At 44.3% G+C, this 20,098-nt stretch overlaps 1 protein-coding gene across 3 annotated transcripts in view; it reads right to left on the reverse strand.

The window, feature by feature from the left end:
• Positions 1-20,098, reverse strand: part of slc30a6 (solute carrier family 30 member 6) — a 146,996-nt gene that overhangs the window by 109,593 nt on the left and 17,305 nt on the right. For 2 of the 3 annotated variants that reach the window (XM_085980190.1, XM_085980189.1), the window contains exon 2: positions 14,221-14,258. The exons of the other annotated variant lie outside the window; for it this stretch is intronic. In XM_085980190.1, coding sequence (XP_085836316.1) covers positions 14,221-14,258 — 38 coding nt within the window. The remainder of the gene's footprint in view (positions 1-14,220; positions 14,259-20,098) is intronic. 3 annotated transcript variants of the gene reach the window in all.

Below are 20,098 nucleotides of genomic sequence, written 5' to 3' on the forward strand. Positions count from 1 at the left end.
ATGTCTCGCGCACCTGGCGATGAACCCGACATACAGGTAGCATCTACCCCAGAAACAGTAGCATCGGAAGCTGATGAACCAACTGACGACAGGGGGCTTCCGCACCAAGAACAAGACACTCCGGAAAGGCGCTATCCAGAAAGGATCAGGAAGCCGCCCCAAAGACTGAATTTATAAATGGACTATTTTCAGTTAATGTGCATGTTAAAAGTGTTAATTGTTAAATGAATGTTATGGTACTGTCAATCTAAAAGGGGAGGAATTGTAGTGTATGTACCTTTAAGGGGAGAACTACTTTTTACAGCTCCTGTATACTGTAGTACCGGCAGTGACCACACCTGTATATAAACCCCGAGTAGGGATCTGTACGTTTAGTTTTAGAGTAACCCTCATCCAGTAAATACCTGTTGATTGTTCCTGCAGTCTCGTGTCTAGTTACTGAAGGACACACAACATCAAAAATACACGGATCTAACAAAACCCTTTTATCATTTTAAATACTTCAATTAGATCACCCTTAACCTTCTAAACTCAAGGGAATATGAGCAAAGTTTATGCAACCTGTCTTCATAATATCCGCACTACAATGCAAGCAATTTATAAAAGTCTGCAGTCTCCAGATATGCATCACCAAGCAGAAGAATAGTAATATACAAGTAAACTTGGAAAACTCAGAAATCATGGTCTTCAGCCCTCACTCATTCAATTATTTATAATCCATGTTGCTGACAACACCAGATAGTGGAAAAACAGAAACAGGTTGTGAGTACATAGAAACATAGAAGATAGGAGCAGGAGTAGGCCATTCGGCCCCTCGAGCCTGCTCCGCCATTCAATGCGATCATGGCTCATCATCCAAATTCAGTACCCTGTGTGGTAAACCACTGTTTGTATTCCACTGTGTACATGCCTGGACATGCCTCGGCTGACTCCTCCCACAAGTCCTAGTATAAAGGTGACTGCTCCCCAGCCCTTTGTATTTCTGGACCGGTCGACCACTCGAGGCAGACCTTCATTCTTTTGTTAATAAAAGCCTTTAGTTACTCTCTTAACTCTCAGTCTTTTATGAGTAATTGATAGCGCATCACCCTGTCCCTGCTTTCTCCCCATATCCCTTGATCCCTTTAGCCTTAAGAAATATATCCAACTCCTTCTTGAATATATTTAATGAATTGGCCTCTACTGCCTTCTGTGGTAGAGAATTCCACAGGTTCACCACTCTCTGGGTGAAGAAATTCCTCCTCATTTCTGTCCTAAATGGTTTACCCCTTATCCTTAGACTGTGACCCCTGGTTCTGGACTCCCCCGCCATCAGGAACATCCTTCCTGCATCTAGTCTGTCCAGTCCTGTCAGAATTTTATAAGTTTCAATGAGATCCTCTCATTCTTCTAAACTCCAGCGAGTACAAGCCCAATCGACCCAATCTCTCCTCATACGTCATTCCTGCCATCCCAGGTTATCAGCCTGGTGAATCTTCGCTGAACTCCTTCCATGGCAAGAACATCCTTCCTCAGATAAGGCGACCAAAACTGCACACAATACTCAAGATGTGGTCTCACCAAGGCCCTGTACAACTGCAGCAAGACATCCTTGCTCCTGTACTCAAACCCTCTCGCTACGAAGGCCAACATACCATTTGCCTTCTTAACCGCCTGCTGCACCTGCATGCTTACCTTCAGCGACTGGCGCACAAGGACACCCAGGTCTCGTTGCACTTTCCCTTCGCCCAATCTATTGCCATTCAGATAATAATCTGCCTTCCTGTTTTTGCCACCAAAGTGGATAACCTCACATTTATCCACGTTATATTGCATCTGCCATGCTTCTGCCCAATCACCCAACTTGTCCAAATCATCCGGGAGTTTCTTGGCATCCTCCTCACAGCACACATGCCCACCCAGCTTTGTGTCGTCTGCAAACTTGGAGATATTACATCTAGTTCCTTTGTCTAGATCATTAATATATAGTGAATAGCTGGGGTCCAAGGACCGATCCCTGCGGTACCCCACTAGTCACTGCCTGCCACTCGGAAAAAGAGCCGTTTATTCCAACTCTTTGCTTTCTGTCTGCCAACCAGTTCTCTATCCAAGTCAATACCTTGCCCCCAATCCCATGTGCCTTAACTTTACATGCTAATCTCTTATGTGGGACCTTATCAAAAGCCTTCTGAAAGTCCAAATACACCACATCCACTGGTTCTCCCTTATCTATTTTACCAGTTACATCCTCAAAAAAATCCAGTACGTTTTCCCCAGTTAAAAACTCATGACAAATATTCCTGGTAATTGGTGGTAGGATTTTTTCCTTTTTATAGACTGAAAGATCTACACTGTCAGGATCAGCATTTGGATTACCCTCCCAAAGCCCTCCAAAAATGCAGTGTTTAAAAAAAGGTAAAACACTAACAGAAGACTAAGACTGGGATGGAGGAATGAACTGTCTTGAGAAACATATTCTGTGCAAAGATTAGACGACCAAGAAATTCAAGATGGTTTAGATGCAAGGGGGAATAAAATATTTGTAGAACAGACAAAAATATTCCAATATATATGCATGGCAGCATTTTGCTTCAAGGGTCAGACTCTTGAAGCACCAGTTGATTCAGTGATGCCAATTCAGATCATTTTGTATTATAGATTAGATTATTTAAATTTTATTTCATCACAAGAAAGCTCCATTTGATGCCTTATTCTTTTTGTTACACGCATTATTGTAGTACCAAAGAACCTTTTACACATGTAAAAAAGACACAAATAAACTTACATGACACCTGTGACCCACTGTGCTCCGATGCCCCCCCCCCTCCCCATCCACCAGTTATCTATAGTCAGGATAGAAACATAGAGATAGGAACAGGAGTAGGCCATTCGGCCCTTCGAGCCTGCTCCGCCATTCAATGAGATCATGGCTGATCTTCGTCTGAGATCATAGCTGATCTTACCAGTTCAGTACCCCGTCCCCGCCTTTTCTCCGTAACCCTTAATCCCCTTAGCCTTCAGAAATATATCCAATTCTCTCTTGAAAATATTTATTGAATTAGCCTTCACAGCCCTCTGTGGCAGGGAATTCCACAGGCTCACCACTCTTTGAGTGAAGAAATTCTTCCTCATCTCTGTTTTAAATGATTTGCCCGCTATTTTTAGACTGTGGCCCCTGGTTCTGTGCTCCCCGGCCATTGGAAACATTCTCTCTGAATTCAGCCTGTCCAGGCCTGCCATAATTTTATATGTTTCGATGAGATCCCCTCTCAATCTTCTAAACTCCAGTGAGTACAAGCCCAAACTATTTAATCTCTCTTCGTAGGTCATTCCCGCCATTCCAGGTATCAGCCTGGTGAATCGCCGTTGCACTCTTTCCATGGCAAGAACATCCTTCCGCAGATGGGGCGACCAAAACTGTACACAATACTCCAGATGCGGTCTCACCAGCACCTTGTACAGCTGTAGTAAGGTATCCCTATTCCTATACTCGAACCCCCTTGATATGAAGGCCAACATACCATTTGCCTTCTTAATCACCTGTTGCACCTGCATGCTCTCCTTCAGTGACTGGTGCACAAGAACACCCAGGTCCCTCTGCACTTCCCCATCTCCCAATCTATTGCCATTTAGATAATAATCTACCCTCCTGTTTTTACCCCCAAAGTGGATAACCTCGCATTTATCCACATTATAGTGCATCTGCCACGTATCCGCCCATTCCCCCAACCTGTCCAAATCGCACTGTAGCCTCCTGACATCCTCATCAGAGCCCACCCCTCCTCCTAGTTTAGTGTCGTCAGCGAATTTGGAAATATTGCATCCAATTCCCTGATCCAGATCATTTATATATATTGTGAACAGCTGGGGTCCCAGGACAGATCCTTGCGGCACCCCGCTGGTCACTGCCTGCCACTCCGAAAACGAGCCGTTTATTCCAACTCTCTGTTTTCTATCCGCCAGCCAGTTCTCTATCCACGTTAATACTTTGCCCCCAATCCCATGAGCCTTAATTTTGCATGATAATCTTTTGTGTGGAACCTTATCGAAGGCTTTCTGGAAGTCAAGGTACACCACATCCACTGGCTCTCCCCCATCTATTTTACCAGTTACTTCCTCAAAAAATTCCAGCAGATTAGTCAAACACGATTTACCCTTTGTAAATCCATGTTGACTCTGTCCGATCCTTTCCCCATTTGTCAAGTGCTCCGCTATTTTATCCTTAATAATGGACTCTAGCATTCTGCCCACAACCGATGTAAGGCTTACTGGTCTATAATTCCCTGCTTTCTCTCTACCCCCCAAGCATTCCATAGCTTGGGGATTGCCATGAACATTAGTGATGAAAAGACAAAGGCCCTGAATTTCCGATCGGAGGCTTCCTGTGGGCGGATGCCTCCGATCGGGAAAAAAATCTACGAACTTACCTGCTGGTTCTGCAGATACCAAGGTTTGTGATCCTGGGCCTCTCCTCTTCGAAATGTGCAGAGGCCCAGGTATCCCAGGGGCGCAGGCGGTTCGCAAGCGCCCCAGGACCACTTGGGCCAGGCACAGAACAATCAAAGGTATGAATGGGGATGACTGCAAAAATGGAACACACTGAAATAAATAAATAAAAACCATTACATATATAAAATTAATTAAAATGCCATTTAATTAAATATTTTAAACAAATTTAATTTTTTGAAAAATAAATGTAAATGTTTTAAAGGGGCTAAAAATAACCTTAACTTATTGCACAGGTTTTTTAATGTTTAAATGATTGAAATTTTTTTATTTTTATGTTATTTTAAACTCGTGCTGATAAAAGCAGGCTTTACACCTGCTTTTAACAGGCCTAAGAATTCTATGGCCTTTCAGCGGGCGGAAGTTGTGCAAAAAGTGCAACTCTACCCACAGAGGCACTTCTCCTGGGGATGTGTGCGATCTGTCAAGAAGATTCTTGACAGATCGCAAGTGCCGGGTTTTAGTGCATAGGGGTCGCAAAATTCGGCCCAATGTTCCCATTGGCAGAAGGGTCGAGACCAACGGGGACAGATTTAAGCTGATTGGCAAAGGAACCAAAGGCGACATAAGAAAAAACTTTTTTACGCAGCGAGTGGTTAAGATCTGGAATGCACTGCCTGAAAGGGTGGTGGAGGAAGATTCAATCACGGCTTTCAAAAGGGAATTGGATAAGTATCTGAAGGAAAGAAATTTACAGGGCTATGGGGAAAGGGTGGGGTCGTGGGACTAGCTGAAGTGCTCTTGCAGAGAGCCGGCACGGGCTCGACGGGTCAAATGGCCTTCTTCCGTGCTGTAACCATTCTATGATTCCAGGAGTGACACAGGAACAACAGTGGCAAAAAATAAGATTTTTGCCAACGTTTCAACTTTCTTATTGGGATAAGCAATTGTCTATTCCAATATTTTATACATATATTTAGGAAGCGTTCCGGAGTGCAGGGGCATGTTGGCTGTGACTCTGCCAGGATGATACAGAGAGGGTTGAACTGTGGCTTTGCTTCAACAGACGTTTTTTGTCCACAGAATTGCGTTACTTTACACACCAATGTTTCACATCCTTCCTCATTTCATTGTACTTGATAAATCTGAAAATATTTTCTTATCTTTGAGGCAATCTTTTTTCTTTGCACTATAAAAAAAACACAACCTGGAACTGCATTGCTGGAGCTGATCAGTTTTACAATGTCCCCACCTAGTGGTCAAGTCCCACATTTACTGGATGCGGCCTCTCAGGTTCCCATTTACCCATCCCCTATCAAACTATACGGTCAGAACGATTTCAGACTGCCACCTTCAGAACAACTGTCCCAAAAATGCAGTGGGTACAAAACTAGACCACCCAATTTTAAATTATGCCCGCTGCATAACTTGCTTTAAAGCGGCAAACAGGCATAACGTTAACTCTTTCTCTCTCCACGGATGTTGCCTGGCCTGAGTTTTTCCAGAGTTTTTCGGATTGTCAGCATCCGCAGTATTTTGCTATCGTATTAATTTTTTTTGTTTGTTTTCAAACTCCCACAGCTGATCAGTTTTTGGAGAAATATTTTAATTGAATAGACAAAATAATTTTAAAACGTGAAATGTAGGTAGAATGGGGTAGCAGCAAGGAGCAACACCTCACAGAATTAATGGACACAGATCCAATCCACTAAGTTCCTGATCTACATGGCACAGGAAGAAGCCAATCAGTGGACAAGCCTCTTGCCACTGTAGGGAGTGTTGACAGAAGTATCAGGGGTTAAGCCATCTCTCACACCCTGGCAGCTGGCAAAATGTTTTACTACATTAAAGGTGCTATATAAACTCAAGTTGTTGTTGTACAGTTAAGCAAATAGAGGGAGAAAATAAGTTTAAGAAAAATAAATGGATGCATCATGTATACCCTTATCACATTAATGGGCTGAAATTTATGGACTTTTTGGAAACGGGGTAGTAGTTTGCATAGATAGAGGTCGTGGGTGGGGTTTTGAGGAGGAAGGTGGTTTTGAAAGGGAGGGTTTAGTACTTGGAGATGGAACTATTTACAATGTCAGCTTGCATTGCGGGGGAGGTGGCAGAAAAGGAGGTTGGCTGCTCCTCAGTTTAGTGGAGCAAGAGGTAGATCTCATGGATGAGAGGAGAGGGCATAAGCAGAGATATATATATATATGAGAGAGAGAGAGAGAGAGAGAGAGAGAGAGACAACTGCAGGGTGTAAGATAGGATTAGGATTTGGTTTAATCTCATGATTAAGGTTTTTTTTTACTTTTGATTTATAAATGGCTTGCGGATTTGTACTATAGTTAGAAATAATTATATGATTAAATTGTTCATTCCTAGGATGCTTTAGGGTTTAATGTATCAGTGCACAATTTAGCTGACTGTTTTATTTATTTTCTGTTGTGTTGCAGGATGTGCTGGTTTGTAGCTGTTGTCTTCTTTTTGTCACCACATTGTGAAATGAGATAGCCAAGAGATCCTGAGGTAGGAAGCCCACAAGTTGACATCTGCTGTTTTGTAGGAACTACCTCATTTCTTGGGTGTTGTTCACAATAACACTGGTCTTGCCATTATTAATCAACTAGGACAGTGTGTGTGACGAGAGACCGATAAAGATCTTATGCTTTCCTTCACAATTTGTTTGAGAGACAAGAGGAACGAAAGATTCAATGAAGGTTACGTCTCTACTCAAGGGGAAAAAATACAGGGTAATTGCGTTTATTTCTCTGTATGACTACTGCTTAGAGACAGAGTGTGTCAAGATTTAGTCGAACATAATAAAAGGTTTAAGTTGCAAACCATATTTGGCGTCAGATTCAATTCTCTTACAAGGGCCACAGGCTAGGTAGTTGTAAGTGACTTGGAGGAAGAGTTTATTCCAGGAGCAGGAGGAGGAGGAAGTGGAATTGGAAGGTGCTAGAAGGATGTGGCTGGTGTGGAATACAAGGAAGCAGTTGGATTTGGTCTCATCAACAACAACTACTTGTATTTATATAGCGCTTTTAATGCAATAAAACATCCCAAGGCGCTTCACAGGTGTATTAAAAGAAAAAAATTTGACACCAAGTCACATAAGGAAAAATTAGGGCAGGTGACCAAAAGCTTGATCAAAGAGGTAGGTTTTAAGGAGTGTCTTAGAGGAAAGAGAGGTAGCGAGGCAGAGAGATTTAGGCAGGGAGTTCCAGAGCTTAGGGCCCAGGCAACAGAAGGCACAGCCACCAAAAGTTGAGGGATTATAATCAGGGATGCTCAAGAGGGCAGAATTAGAGGAGCGCAGATATCTTGGGGGGTTGTGGGGCTGAAGGAGATTAGAGATAGGGAGGGGCGAGGCCATGGAGGGATTTGAAAACAAGGATGAGAATTTTGAAATTGAGGGGTTGCTTAAAGATGTGCGGGTTAGGTTGATTGGCCATGATAAAAATTGGCCCTTAGTGTTAGGGGGGATTAAATATGTGGGGTTACGGGGATAGGGCTTGGGTGGGATGGCTGTCGGTGTAGGGACCGGGTGCTAGGGTTTGGATGATCAGCCATGATCGCGTTGAATGGCGGAGCAGGCTCGAAGGGCCGAATGGCCTACTCCTGCTCCTAGTTTCTATGTTTAACCGGGAGCCAATGTAGGTCAGCGAGCACAGGGGTGATGGGTGAACGGGACTTGGTGCGAGTTAGGACCCCCACAGCTGAGTTTTGGATCACTTCAAGTTTACGCAGGGTAAAATGTGAGAGGCCAGCCAGGAGTGCGTTGCAATAGTCAAGTCTAGAGGTAACAAAGGCATGGATGAGGGTTTCAGCAGTGGATGAGCTTAGGCAAGGGCAGAGACGGATGATGTTATGGAGGTGGAATAATCAGTGCGTCTCCAAACCAAACTGTCAACAACTCCATACAAGTAGAATTTCTAATGTTCAGTGTGCACTCTGTAGACACAAGTTACTTATCCAAGCCTGGAGTACTTGGGTGCAAGTTGGCAACAGCAAACTGTGTAGGGGTGCTGAGGCTCATTTAGCTTAAAACATGCAGCTTGCTAGCACAGCGCACACTGGTAAAGCTAACCCAGCTAGGACCACCTACCCATTAGAGAACTGGCTTTATAGTGTTATCTGGAGCTGAATGCAAAGAACCTCAACTTCCAATGACAGGTCTCCCCTTCAGGTATCTTCAGTGAGCCAGATTGAATGGTCAATCATCAATAGTGCCCTGGAGTACTGTAGATCTACCCGAGTCAGAGAGTAGATTACCGAGTCTGCAAGAGAATTGTTTTGATTCCAATCTTCCTTCACTAGTCATAATCTTGGAAGCAACTAGGCTTCAAAGAAACCCTACCTGTTCTGCCTCAAGGAGCACAGTAACTAACTGATCATTAAATAAGTGACAAGCACAAGTTTGAGTCCACACTAGGTAGATGGTAGAACTCCTCTGAAGTAGCACGGTGAGCAGTTCATTGTAAAATCTGAGTGAATTGCTGCCATCTTCCTAACTAGAGCATGACTACCACTCCAAATAATTATTCAAAGTGCAGAGCTTCAAGTGTAATTGCGTGACTCTCTGTAACCCAATCATGGTGGGCACCAAACCTGTATGCATGATCATGTATTCGCACACCAACTTCGGGACAACACCTTTTGACTGAAGCCTCAGAATCTATTCATCAGCTATCGACAGACGCTTGCCTTCAGTGCGGTGGACACTTTATGATATGCCAGTCACCTTGATGGTCTAGGTGTTCATGTTTAATGCCACATACCAGGCTTATTCATCACCAACTATTAAGTACATGCTCTTATGGGAGGTGTTTTGGCAAAGATGCACACTGGCTGTGAGACTAACACCTCCCCTCCCCCCAAAAGTGCTTAGTAGTAAACTGGTTGATGTAGGATCAAACATTGCTGCTGCACATTTCTGACTTTACAGTCTGATCCTATAATGGCTGGATAAGGAGGAAGTAAGCCTGAACAAGATTAGATGCGTTCCTTTAATTCTGGGACTCCAAAACAGGTGAATTAACAACTCTGAAGTGAAAGAAATAGGCAGAAGTCTCAATAAAGTTCTCAAACACCCCAGCACAGAACCAGCCTCACCCTTTGTAGCGATAGGTAAGGATGAACAACAACAGCTTGTATTTATATAGTGCCTTTAACGTAGTAAAATGTTCCAAGACAAAAATTTGACACTGAGCCACATAAGAAATTAAGGCAGGTGACTAAAAGCTTGGTCAGAGGTAGGTTTTAAGAAGCGTCTTAAAAGGAGGAAAGAGAGGTAGCGAGGTTTAGGGAGGGAGTTCCAGAGCTTAGGGCCGAGGCAGCGGAAGGCACGGCCACCAATGGTTGAGCGATTATAATCAGGGATGCTCAAGGGGGCAGAATTAGAGGAGCGCAGATATCTCAGGGGGGTTGTGGGGCTGAAGGAGATTACAGAGATAGGGAGGGCCGAGGCCATGGAGGGATTTGAAAACAAGGATGAGAATTTTGAAATCGAGGCGTTGCTTAACCAAGAGCCAATGTAGGTCAGCGAGCACAGGGGTGATGGGCGAACGGGACTTGGTGCGAGTTAGGACATGGGCGCTGATTTTTGGACATGCTTACATAGGGTACAATGTGGGAAGCCAGCCAGGAGTGCATTGAAATGGTCAAATCTAGAGGTAACAAAGGCATGCATGAGGGTTTCAGCAGATGATGAGCTGAGGCAGGGGCGGAGACGGGCAATGTTACGGAGGTGGAAATAGGCGGTCTTAGTTATGGCACAGATATGTGGTCAGAAGCTCACTTCAGGGTCAAATATGATGCCAAGGTTGCGAACAATCTGGTTCAGCCTCAGACAGATGCAAGGGAGAGGGATGGAGTCGGTGGCTAGGGAAGAGAGTTCGTGGCGGGGACCGATGATAATGGCTTCTCTTTTCCCAATATTTAACTGGAGAATATTTCTGCTCATCCAGTACTGGACATTTAGAGACCGTGGAGGGGCCGAGAGAAGTGGTGGTGAGATAGAGCTGGGTGTCGTCAGCATACATGTGGAAACTGATGCCGTGTTTTCAGATGATGTCGCCAAGGGGCAGCATATAGATGAGAAATAGGAGGGGGCCAAGGCTAGATCCTTGGGGGACCGCAGAAATAACGATGCAGGAGTGGGAAGAGAAGCCATTGCAGGTAATTTTCTGGCTATGATTAGATAGGTAAGAATGGAACCAGGCGAATGCAGTCCTACCCAGCTGAACAATGGTGGAGAGGCACTGGAGAAGGATAAAAAAGAAAGACTTGCATTTATATAGCACCTTTCACGACCACTGGATGTTTCAAAGTGCTTTACAGCCAATGAAGTACTTTTGAAGTGGAGTCACTGTTGTAATGTGGGAAACGCAGCAGCCAATTTGCGCACAGCAAGGTCCCACAAACAGCAATGTAATAATGACCAGATAATCTGTTTTTGTTATGTTGGTTGAGGGATAAATATTGGCCAGGACACCGGGGATAACTCCCCTGCTCTTCTTTGAAATAGTGCCATGGGATCTTTTACATCCACCTGAGAGATCAGACGGGGCCTTGGTTTAACGTCTCATCCAAAAGACGGCACCTCCAACAGTGCAGCACTCCCTCAGCACTGCACTGGAGTGTCAGCCTAGCTTTATGTGCTCAAGTCCCTGGAGTGGGACTTGAACCCACAACCTTCTGGCTCAGAGGCGAGAGTGCTACCAACTGAGCCACAGCTGACAATAATGGATGGAGTGGTCAACCGTGTCAAAGGCTGCAGACAGATCGAGAAGGATGAGGAGGGATAGTTTACCTGTGTCAGTGTCACAAAGGATGTCTTTTGTGACTTTGATGCGAGTCGTTTCTGTACTGTGGCAGGGGCAAAAACCGGATTGGAGGGATTCAAACATGGAGTTCCAGGAAAGATGGGCACGGATTTGGGAGGCGACAACACATTCAAGGACTTGAGAGGAAAGGGAGGTTGGAGATGGGGCGGTAGAAACATAGAAGATAGGAGCAGGAGTAGGCCATTCGGCCCCTCGAGCCTGCGCCGCCATTTAATGAGATCATGGCTGATCATCCAAATTCAGTACCCTGTCCCTGCTTTCTCCCCATATCCCTTTAGCCTTAAGAAATATATCTAACTCCTTCTAGAATATATTTAATGAATTGGCCTCAACTGCCTTCTGTGGTAGAGAATGCCACAGGTTCACCATTCTCTGGCAAGGACGGAGGAGTCAAGGGTTGTTTTTTTGAGAGGGGTGATGATGGCAGATTTGAAGGAGAGGGGGGCAGTACCCGAGGAGAGTGAACCGTTAACAATGTCAGCTAACATGGGAGCCAGAAAGGGAATTTGGGTGGTCAGCAGTTTAGTGGGAATAGGGTCGAGGGAGCAGGAAGTGGGTCTCATGGACAAGATGAGCGTGGAGAGGTCAAGAGGGGAGATCGGAGAGAAACTGGAGAAAGATGCGAGTTCAGGGCTAGGGCAGGGAGGAACCTTAGAGGAAGTTTGGCCCAGTGGGCTAGAAGGAAGGAAGGGAAGTGGCAGAGGCAGCTGACTGGATGGTCTCAATCTTAGAGACAAAAAGAAGTCCATGAGCTCCAAGCACGTTGTTGGAAGGGAGTGTGGTGGAGACAGGGGAGAGGGGTTCAAGAAGACAGTTGGCAGAGAATAGTAGCCAGGGGTTATCTTTGCATTCCAGAATGATCCTGGAATAGTGAGCAGTTTTGGTAGACAAGAGTGGGACCCAATAATGCTTTATGTGGTCCAGCCAGATCTGGCGGTGAATGGCTAAACCAGTTGTCCGCCATATCTGTTCAAGTCTGTGTCCCTTGGACTTGAGGGAACGAAGATGAGGGCCGTACCGGGGGAATGGCCAGGGTGAGAGTAATGGTTTTAATAGGGGCTAGGGCATCAAAGGTGGTGGTGAGGGTGTGGTTGAGCAAATCGGTAGCTGCAGAAATGTCATGGTGAATGGAGGGCCAAAGGCTGGACAGTTGGGATTTCGTAAACACAGTCGTAAGAGAGTTGGGAGAGAGTTTTTTTCCAGGGGCAGACATAGAAGGAAGTAGGGTTGGATGGGGGAAGAGCAATAGAATGAAGTGGTCAGAGATGACCGTATCTGTGATTGACACGGTGGGCGTAGCGAGGCCACGAGAAACGGCAAGGTCAAGAGGGTGGCCGTGACTGTGGGTTGGGGAGTCCACATGGAAGTAGAGATTAAGGGAGGATAGGAGGCTAGTGAACTCAGAGGAGAGAGAGCATGATGAATTGAGATGGAGGTTGAAATCACCGAGGATGAGAAGTCGCTCGGTGCAGAGGCTGAGGAAGGAAAGCAGTGAAGATATCTCGGTGATAAATTTATCATACTTGGGTGGGCAGTAGAGAACAAGAATTTTAAATGAGAGGTGTAAGGGGTGGAACAAGGCGAGATGCTCAAAGGAGGGGAAGTGCCAGAGGGGTAGGGGGACAGACCAAGGTGTGATTTGGTGATGAAAGCCACACCGCCATCATGGCCGTCTGGGCGAAGCAAGTGGTGGAAGGTATAGCCAGGCGGGGAGGCTTCATTTAAGGGTAAGGATTAACATCAGTGTCAGAATTCAAATTAGGACTGCTTTAGCTTATGACCAAATCTCTAGTTGTCTTTTACAACCTATTGGTAGGTAAATCTCCTAATTAACTCCCACTTCTGGTAGTCTGGTGAAAGCCAGAGGTGCCAGATATTTTCCCTTGGTGAGCTTGCTTCAGATTTCCTGGCAATGCAACGGGTCTGGTGCTGGATGTCTTGCTCTAAGGTCACATGCACAGACCTACCATAAAACAGATCAATTTTTTAAAAAATTCTCTCTCTTTCTCCCCCTTTTTCTTCCACCTCCCCAAACATTCCTGCTTCAGCATCATCCTAGAGCTGATCAGTGAACGGAAGACCCGAGATATGTGGCGTAGTAGATGATGAGGAGGAGGTGGGCCACAAGTGACCTCTGAGCAACATTACTGGCACGGTAGTTGAGTGGAAAGGAATGTACAGCTCTCTTGCAATCTTGTAACGGAGAGATGATCCCCAGGAAGCTTCTGTCCATAACTACAGAATGTTACTTGGTTTTTTGATTCAGAAAAGTGAATCTAGATGCACAAAATCCAAACTATTCATCTTAGATTTAAAAAAAACATTTTCTCTTCATGCCACACATTATTTTCCCCATTCAAAAGTGCAGATGAGCAACCTGTTGCCTGGCCTCTGCCAATGTTTTTTTGTGACCAGCCACCAGAATGGAAGCATGAATTGTGTAGTTGGCTCTTCTTCCGATCTTCTTTCACTCCACCGGGAAAAACCTGAGCTCTGCTCAACATCTCCAGTACCACCACTCAGGTCAGCAATCCAGTGTTTTAGGGAAACTGTAATAACAATCCCACATCCTACTGTGGTGTCCTGTTACTGATGTCCCAGTTTCTTTTAATTAACATTCTCTGGCATACCAACAGCACGCCCACACTCACGCCCCCATCCCTCCCATCAACAGGAAAGATTTCAAAATGACCTTAGCACTCATGAATCTGAAATTAATTGAAAATGATAACTCGAAAGTTCAGTTAATTAACACTCAAAAAGCACTGTCAGATGCCATCAGTTAAGAGGCAGCATTTCACAAAAGGTGCTCTTGGGCATCTGGTCATCATTTCCATATAGACTCCCTCAGACAGGATAGCTACTGGCTAGTCAAGGTGGATTACTGACTCACACAAGTTCTGTATGAATAAAGAAAAGGAGAAATTGGACAGTTAAATATTGTACTTACCAAAAGATAAGTATTGGTGTCCTGTTTTCTCCTGTGCACTGGAATATCAGAAGAAAAAATGGTTAAGCTATACAAGAATTTGCTGAAGTCACTTTAAAACAACTACACTTTTAAGAGGAAAGCTTCAACCAGAAAAGCAGATTAAATACCATATAAAACAAACTATTCTTTTTTTTTTTTAAACTCCACAAATAACCCATTATTTGAAGAGAGGAATTGTTATTATAATCTAGGATTTTCCCATTTGGGTGCTCCTTCCTGCTTTTCAAAGCATGTTCCAATGCTATACTGTATATTGAAAACATCAGCACAGTGCACTTGCTGTTTTAGAATGGCAGCCAAGAGGGAAAAGACTGAATGAAAGCACTGGGGATTACAAAGAAGATCCATCTAGCAAACATTTGGACACACAAGCAGTAACATGGTGGTGTGCAGCTGTCTTTGTTAATGTAGACATCACAATGAGATGCATTATATGTAGTCATAACAAGACAATGATACAGATTATTCACTGCAGAGCCTGGATTTGTAGCAAATTCTTCAGCGTTTGATATGTTTTTTTAAATGCCATTGCAGCCACTGTGGCTCTCCCAATGTCTAAATTGTTGCACAGTGAATAGCTGTGCAATGCAGACTAAAGTGATCCCAGATTCAATCTTCACTCTGTGTTGTTAGATGTGGTGCTACAATTTTATTCAGTCTACCATTTCCTTGATACCTGGGCAAGGGAACGGCAGCATAGAGGTTATGTTACTGGATGAGTAATCCCGAGGCCTGGACTAATGATCCCTATATAAATCTGGAATAAAAAGCTAGTACAGGAAACTTTCGTTTATCCGGAGGTTAAATGTCCAGAAAGCTCTATCCACCGGCAAAATTCAGGAGTCGGTTCAGATAAGTTTTTTTTCTTTTCGTTGCTTTTTTTCTGCAGTCGTGGCTCTGCAAGGTCTAGCTGAAGCTGTTGCTTAGCTACAGAGACGCTTGCAAGCTACGCCGACTGTTTTGAAGCTGTTGCTAAGCAACAGGGTTTGTTGCTTCACACGGAGCTCAGAAGCTCCGTATGTTTTAACATTAGCGCTGGTTTCTACAGCAGTTTTGATGGGACGGCACCAGCTCGGTCCCGTCAGTGCCGGATACCAGAAAGTTTCCTGTATCAGTAATGGTGACCATGAAACTATCAGATTGTTGTAAAAAGCCATCTAGTTCACTTAGGTTCTTTAGGGAAGAAAATCTGCCGTCCTTACCTGGTCTGGCCTATATGTGACTCCAGACCCACAGCAATGTGGTTAACTCTTAACTGCCCTCTGAAATGGCCTAGCAAGCTACTCAGTTGCAACAAACCGCTACGAAAAACAAAAAGAATAATAAAACCGGCATCGACTTCGGCACTGGCTTTGGACACGACAATGGCACAGTTGCCCCAACAGCACTGTGGGATTACCTTCACCACACGGACTGCAACGATTCAAGGCGGTGGCTCACCACCACCTTTTTCCAAGGGAAATTAGGGATGGGCAATAAATGCTGGCCATGCCAGCAACACCCATATCCCAGGAACGAAAAGAAAAAAAAAACCCTCTTGTGTAAAGAAATTTCTCAACCTCGCCCCTCACATTCAGTGACAATCTTATATCGATCATACCGTGTCACAACAATGAGAGAGAACAACACCGTGCAGTTATATAGCACCTTTAACGTAGTAAAACATCCCAAGACGCTTCACAGGAGTGTTACCAAACAAAATTTGACACCGAACCACACAAGGGGATATCAGGGCAGAAAGAGATAGGTTTTAAGGAGCGTCTTAAGGAGGAAAGAGAGAGGTAGAGAGGTGGAGAGTTTTAGGGAGGAAATTTCAGAGCGTGGGGCCTTGGCAGCTGAAAGCACGGCCTCCAATGGTGGAGCGAGAAGACACTTTCATCCCATCAGTCTGATCTGCATTCAAACCAAGATCCCAAAAGTAAAAGAACAGTGTGCTTACTCAGTTCACCATCCAGTTTCCAACATTTTTATTTCTTACAATAATCATCCTTTGGACCTTTGTGTGAGGCTACCAACTTAGTTTCAAATTATAGGCAGTTAGGGGTGATCGGTAAGAACTTTCTGCCTCATCAATCTGGGTTGGATTTGTCCCTTGGGGTGAAAAGGCAGTGTGTTAACCAACTCTAAACCTTGATAAATCACTGGTTCGGTCTCAGCTGGAATATTGTGTCCAATTCTGGGTACCACACTTTAAGATGACAAAGCCTTGGAGAGGGTGCAGAGGTGATTTACTTGAATGATAGCAGGGATGGGGAGCTTCAGTTATGGAGAGACTATGGGATTATTCTCCTGAGAGCAGAGAAGGTTAAAAGGGAGATTTAATAGAGGTGTTCGAAATTATAAGGTGTTTTGATAGAGTAAATAAGGAGCAGCCATTTTCAGGAGGATTGGTAATCAGAGGACAGAGATTTAAGATAATTTGCAAAAGAATCAGTTGTTATGATCTGGAATTCAATGCCTGAAAGGGTGGTGGAAGCACATTCACTAGTAATTTTCAAAAGGGAATTGGATATATATTTGAAAAGGAAAAACTTGCATGGCTATAGGAAAAGTGCAGAAGAGTGGGACTAATTGGATAGCTCTTACAAAAGAGCCGGCACAGGCACAATGGACCGAATGGCCTCCTTCTGTGCTATAGGATTCAATGAATCTATGCACTACGCACTCCTCTTTCTGTTTGATGTCTATGCCCAGTAATTACAGGAAACTTTGTGCTATCCGGCACAGACAGGACCGAGCTGTTGCCGTTCCCTCAAAACTGCCGGACACACCAGCGTTAATGTTGAAGCATGCGGAGCTTTTCATCTCCGTATCTGACAACAAACACTGTTGCTTAGCAACAGCTTCTAAACAGTCGGCCCGTACCTTGGAAGCGTCTCTCTGAAGCTGTTGCTAAGCTACAGAGACTTAGCAGAGCCTGACTGTTGAAAAAAAAGCCACGAGAAGAAAAAAAAACCTAACAAAACGGCTCCTGATTTTTGTCGGTGGCTCGAGCTTGCCGGACATTTAGCCTCCGGATAACACAAAGTTTCCTGTAGCAACTCAAGTGGGTACATCATTGAAGAAAATGTGAGATTTTCTTTTGGCCAGTCCCAACTTATATTGGTACTTAAAAGAAATAGCTTTGAAATGAAAAACAAATTAAAAGGTAAATAGCAAGAAACAGCAGAAACATCGGAACATAGAAACAGGAGTAGGTCATTCAGCCCCTCGAGCCTGTTCCGTAATTCAATGAGATCGTGGCTGATCTGCAGTCTAACTCCATATACCCACCTTTGGTCCAGATCAACCTTTGGTTAACAAAAAGCTATCAATCTCAGATTTAAAATTAACAATTGATCTAGCATCAATTGCCGTTTGTGGAATAAAGTTCCAAACTTCTACCACCCTTTATGTGCAGAAGTGTTTCCTAATTTCACTCCTGAAAGGTCTGGCTCTAATTTTTAGACTATGCCCCTAGTCCTAGAATCCCCAACCAGCAAAAATTGTTTCTCTCTTTCTACCCTATCTGTTCCCCTTAATATTCTGAAAACTTTGATCAGATCACCCCATACCATCTAAATTCTAGGAAATACAACCCTAATTTGTGTAATCTCTCCTTGTAACTTAACGCTTGAAGTCCAGGTATCATTCTGGTAAATCTACACTGCATTCCCTCCAAGGTCAATATATCCTTCCGAGTGTGGTGCCCAGAACTGCTCACAGAACTCCAGGTGTGGTCTAAGCAGGGTTTTATATAGCTGTAGCATAACCTCTACCCCCTTGTATTCTAATCCTCTAGATATAAAGGCCAGCATTCCATTAGCGTTTTTGATTATTTTCTGTTCCTGTTCATGACATTTTAATGATTTATGTACCTGGACCCCCAAGTCGCGTTGGACCTCCATTGTTTTTAGCTTTTCACCACTCAGAAAGTACCCTGTTCTATCCTGGACCGATCTAAAGTGGATGACCTCAGATTTGCTTACACTGAAATCCATTTGCCACAGTTTTGCCCATTCACTTAATCTGTCAATATCCCTTTGTAATTTTATGCTTTCATCTACACTGCCTACAATGCTGCCTAACTTTGCATCATCGGCAAATTTGGATATATGACTTTCTATGCCATCATCTAAGTCGTTAATAAATATTGTGAATAGTTGAGGTCCCAACACAGATCCCTGTGGGTCGCCACTACTCACATCCTGCCAATTTGAGGACTTACCCATTATTCCCTATGCTCGGTCTCCTGCCGCTCAGCCAATTTCCTAACCAGGTCAATAATTTGTCCTCCATTCCGTGGGCTTCTACCTTAGATAACAGTCTCTTACGTGGGACTTTATCAAGTGCCATAGAAACATAGAAGATAGGAGCAGTAGGAGGCCATTCGGCCCCTTGAGCCTGCTCCGCCATTCAATGCGATCATGGCTGATCATCCAAATTCAGTACCCGGTCCCTGCTTTCTCCCCATATCCCCTGATCCCTTTAGCCTTAAGAAATATATCCAACTCCTTCTTGAATATATTTAATGAATTGGCCTCTACTGCCTTCTGTGGTAGAGAATTCCGCAGGTTCACCACTCTCTGGGTGAAGAAATTCCTCCTCATTTCTGTCCTAAATGGCCTACCCCTTATCCTTAGACTATGACCCCTGGTTCTGGACTCTCGGCCAGCGGGAACATCCTTCCTACATCTAGTCTGTCCAGTCCTGTCAGAATTTTATAAGTTTCAATGAGATCCCCTCATTCTTCTAAACTCCAGCAAGTATAAGCCCAATGGACCCAGTCTCTCCTCATACGTCATTCCTGCCATCCCAGGTATCAGCCTGGTGAATCTTCGTTGAACTCCTTCCATGGCAAGAACATCCTTCCTCAGATAAGGCAACCAAAACTGCACACAATACTCAAGCTGTCGTCTCACCAAGGCCCTGTACAACTGCAGCAAGACATCCTTGTTCCTGTACTCAAACCCTCTCGCTACGAAGGCCAACATACCATTTGCCTTCTTAACCGCCTGCTGCACCTGCATGCTTACCTTCAGCGACTGGTGCACAAGGACACCCAGGTCTCGTTGCACTTCCCCTTCTCCCAATCTATTGCCATTCAGATAATAATCTGCCTTCCTGTTTTTGCCACCAAAGTGGATAACCTCACATTTATCCACGTTATATTGCATCTGCCATGCTTCTGCCCAATCACCCAACCTGTCCAAATCATCCTGTAGTTTCTCGGCATCCTCCTCACAGCACACACGCCCATCCAGCTTTGTGTCGTCTGCAAACTTGGAGATATTACATCTAGTTCCCTTGTCTAGATCATTAATATATATTGTGAATAGCTGAGGTCGAAGGGCCGATCCTTGCGGTACCCCACTAGTCACTGCCTGCCACTCGGAAAAAGAGCCATTTATTCCAACTCTTTGCTTTCTGTCTGCCAACCAGTTCTCTATCCAAGTCAATACCTTGCCCCCAATCCCAAGTGCCTTAACTTTACATGCTAATCTCTTATGCGGGACCTTATCGAAAGCCTTCTGAAAGTCCAAATACACCACATCCACTGGTTCTCCCTTATCTATTTTACCAGTTACATCCTCAAAAAATTCCAGTAGCTTAGTCAAGCACGATTTACCTTTTGTAAATCCATATTGACTTTGTCCGATCCTGTCACTGTTTTCCAAGTGCTCCATCTGGAAGTCCATATAAATAACATCCATAGATATTCCCCTGTCCACTACTTTAGTCACCTCTTCAAAAAATTCAATCAGGTTTGTCAGGCATGACTTACCTTTCAAAAATCCATGCTGGCTCTCTGATCAACTTAAAATTTGAGGTGTTCAGTCACCCTATCCTTAATTAT

The sequence above is a fragment of the Somniosus microcephalus genome, chromosome 3 (assembly GCF_052327205.1).
Source record: "Somniosus microcephalus isolate GS21.2 chromosome 3, FLI_Smic_1.0, whole genome shotgun sequence".
Classification (NCBI taxonomy): domain Eukaryota; kingdom Metazoa; phylum Chordata; class Chondrichthyes; order Squaliformes; family Somniosidae; genus Somniosus; species Somniosus microcephalus.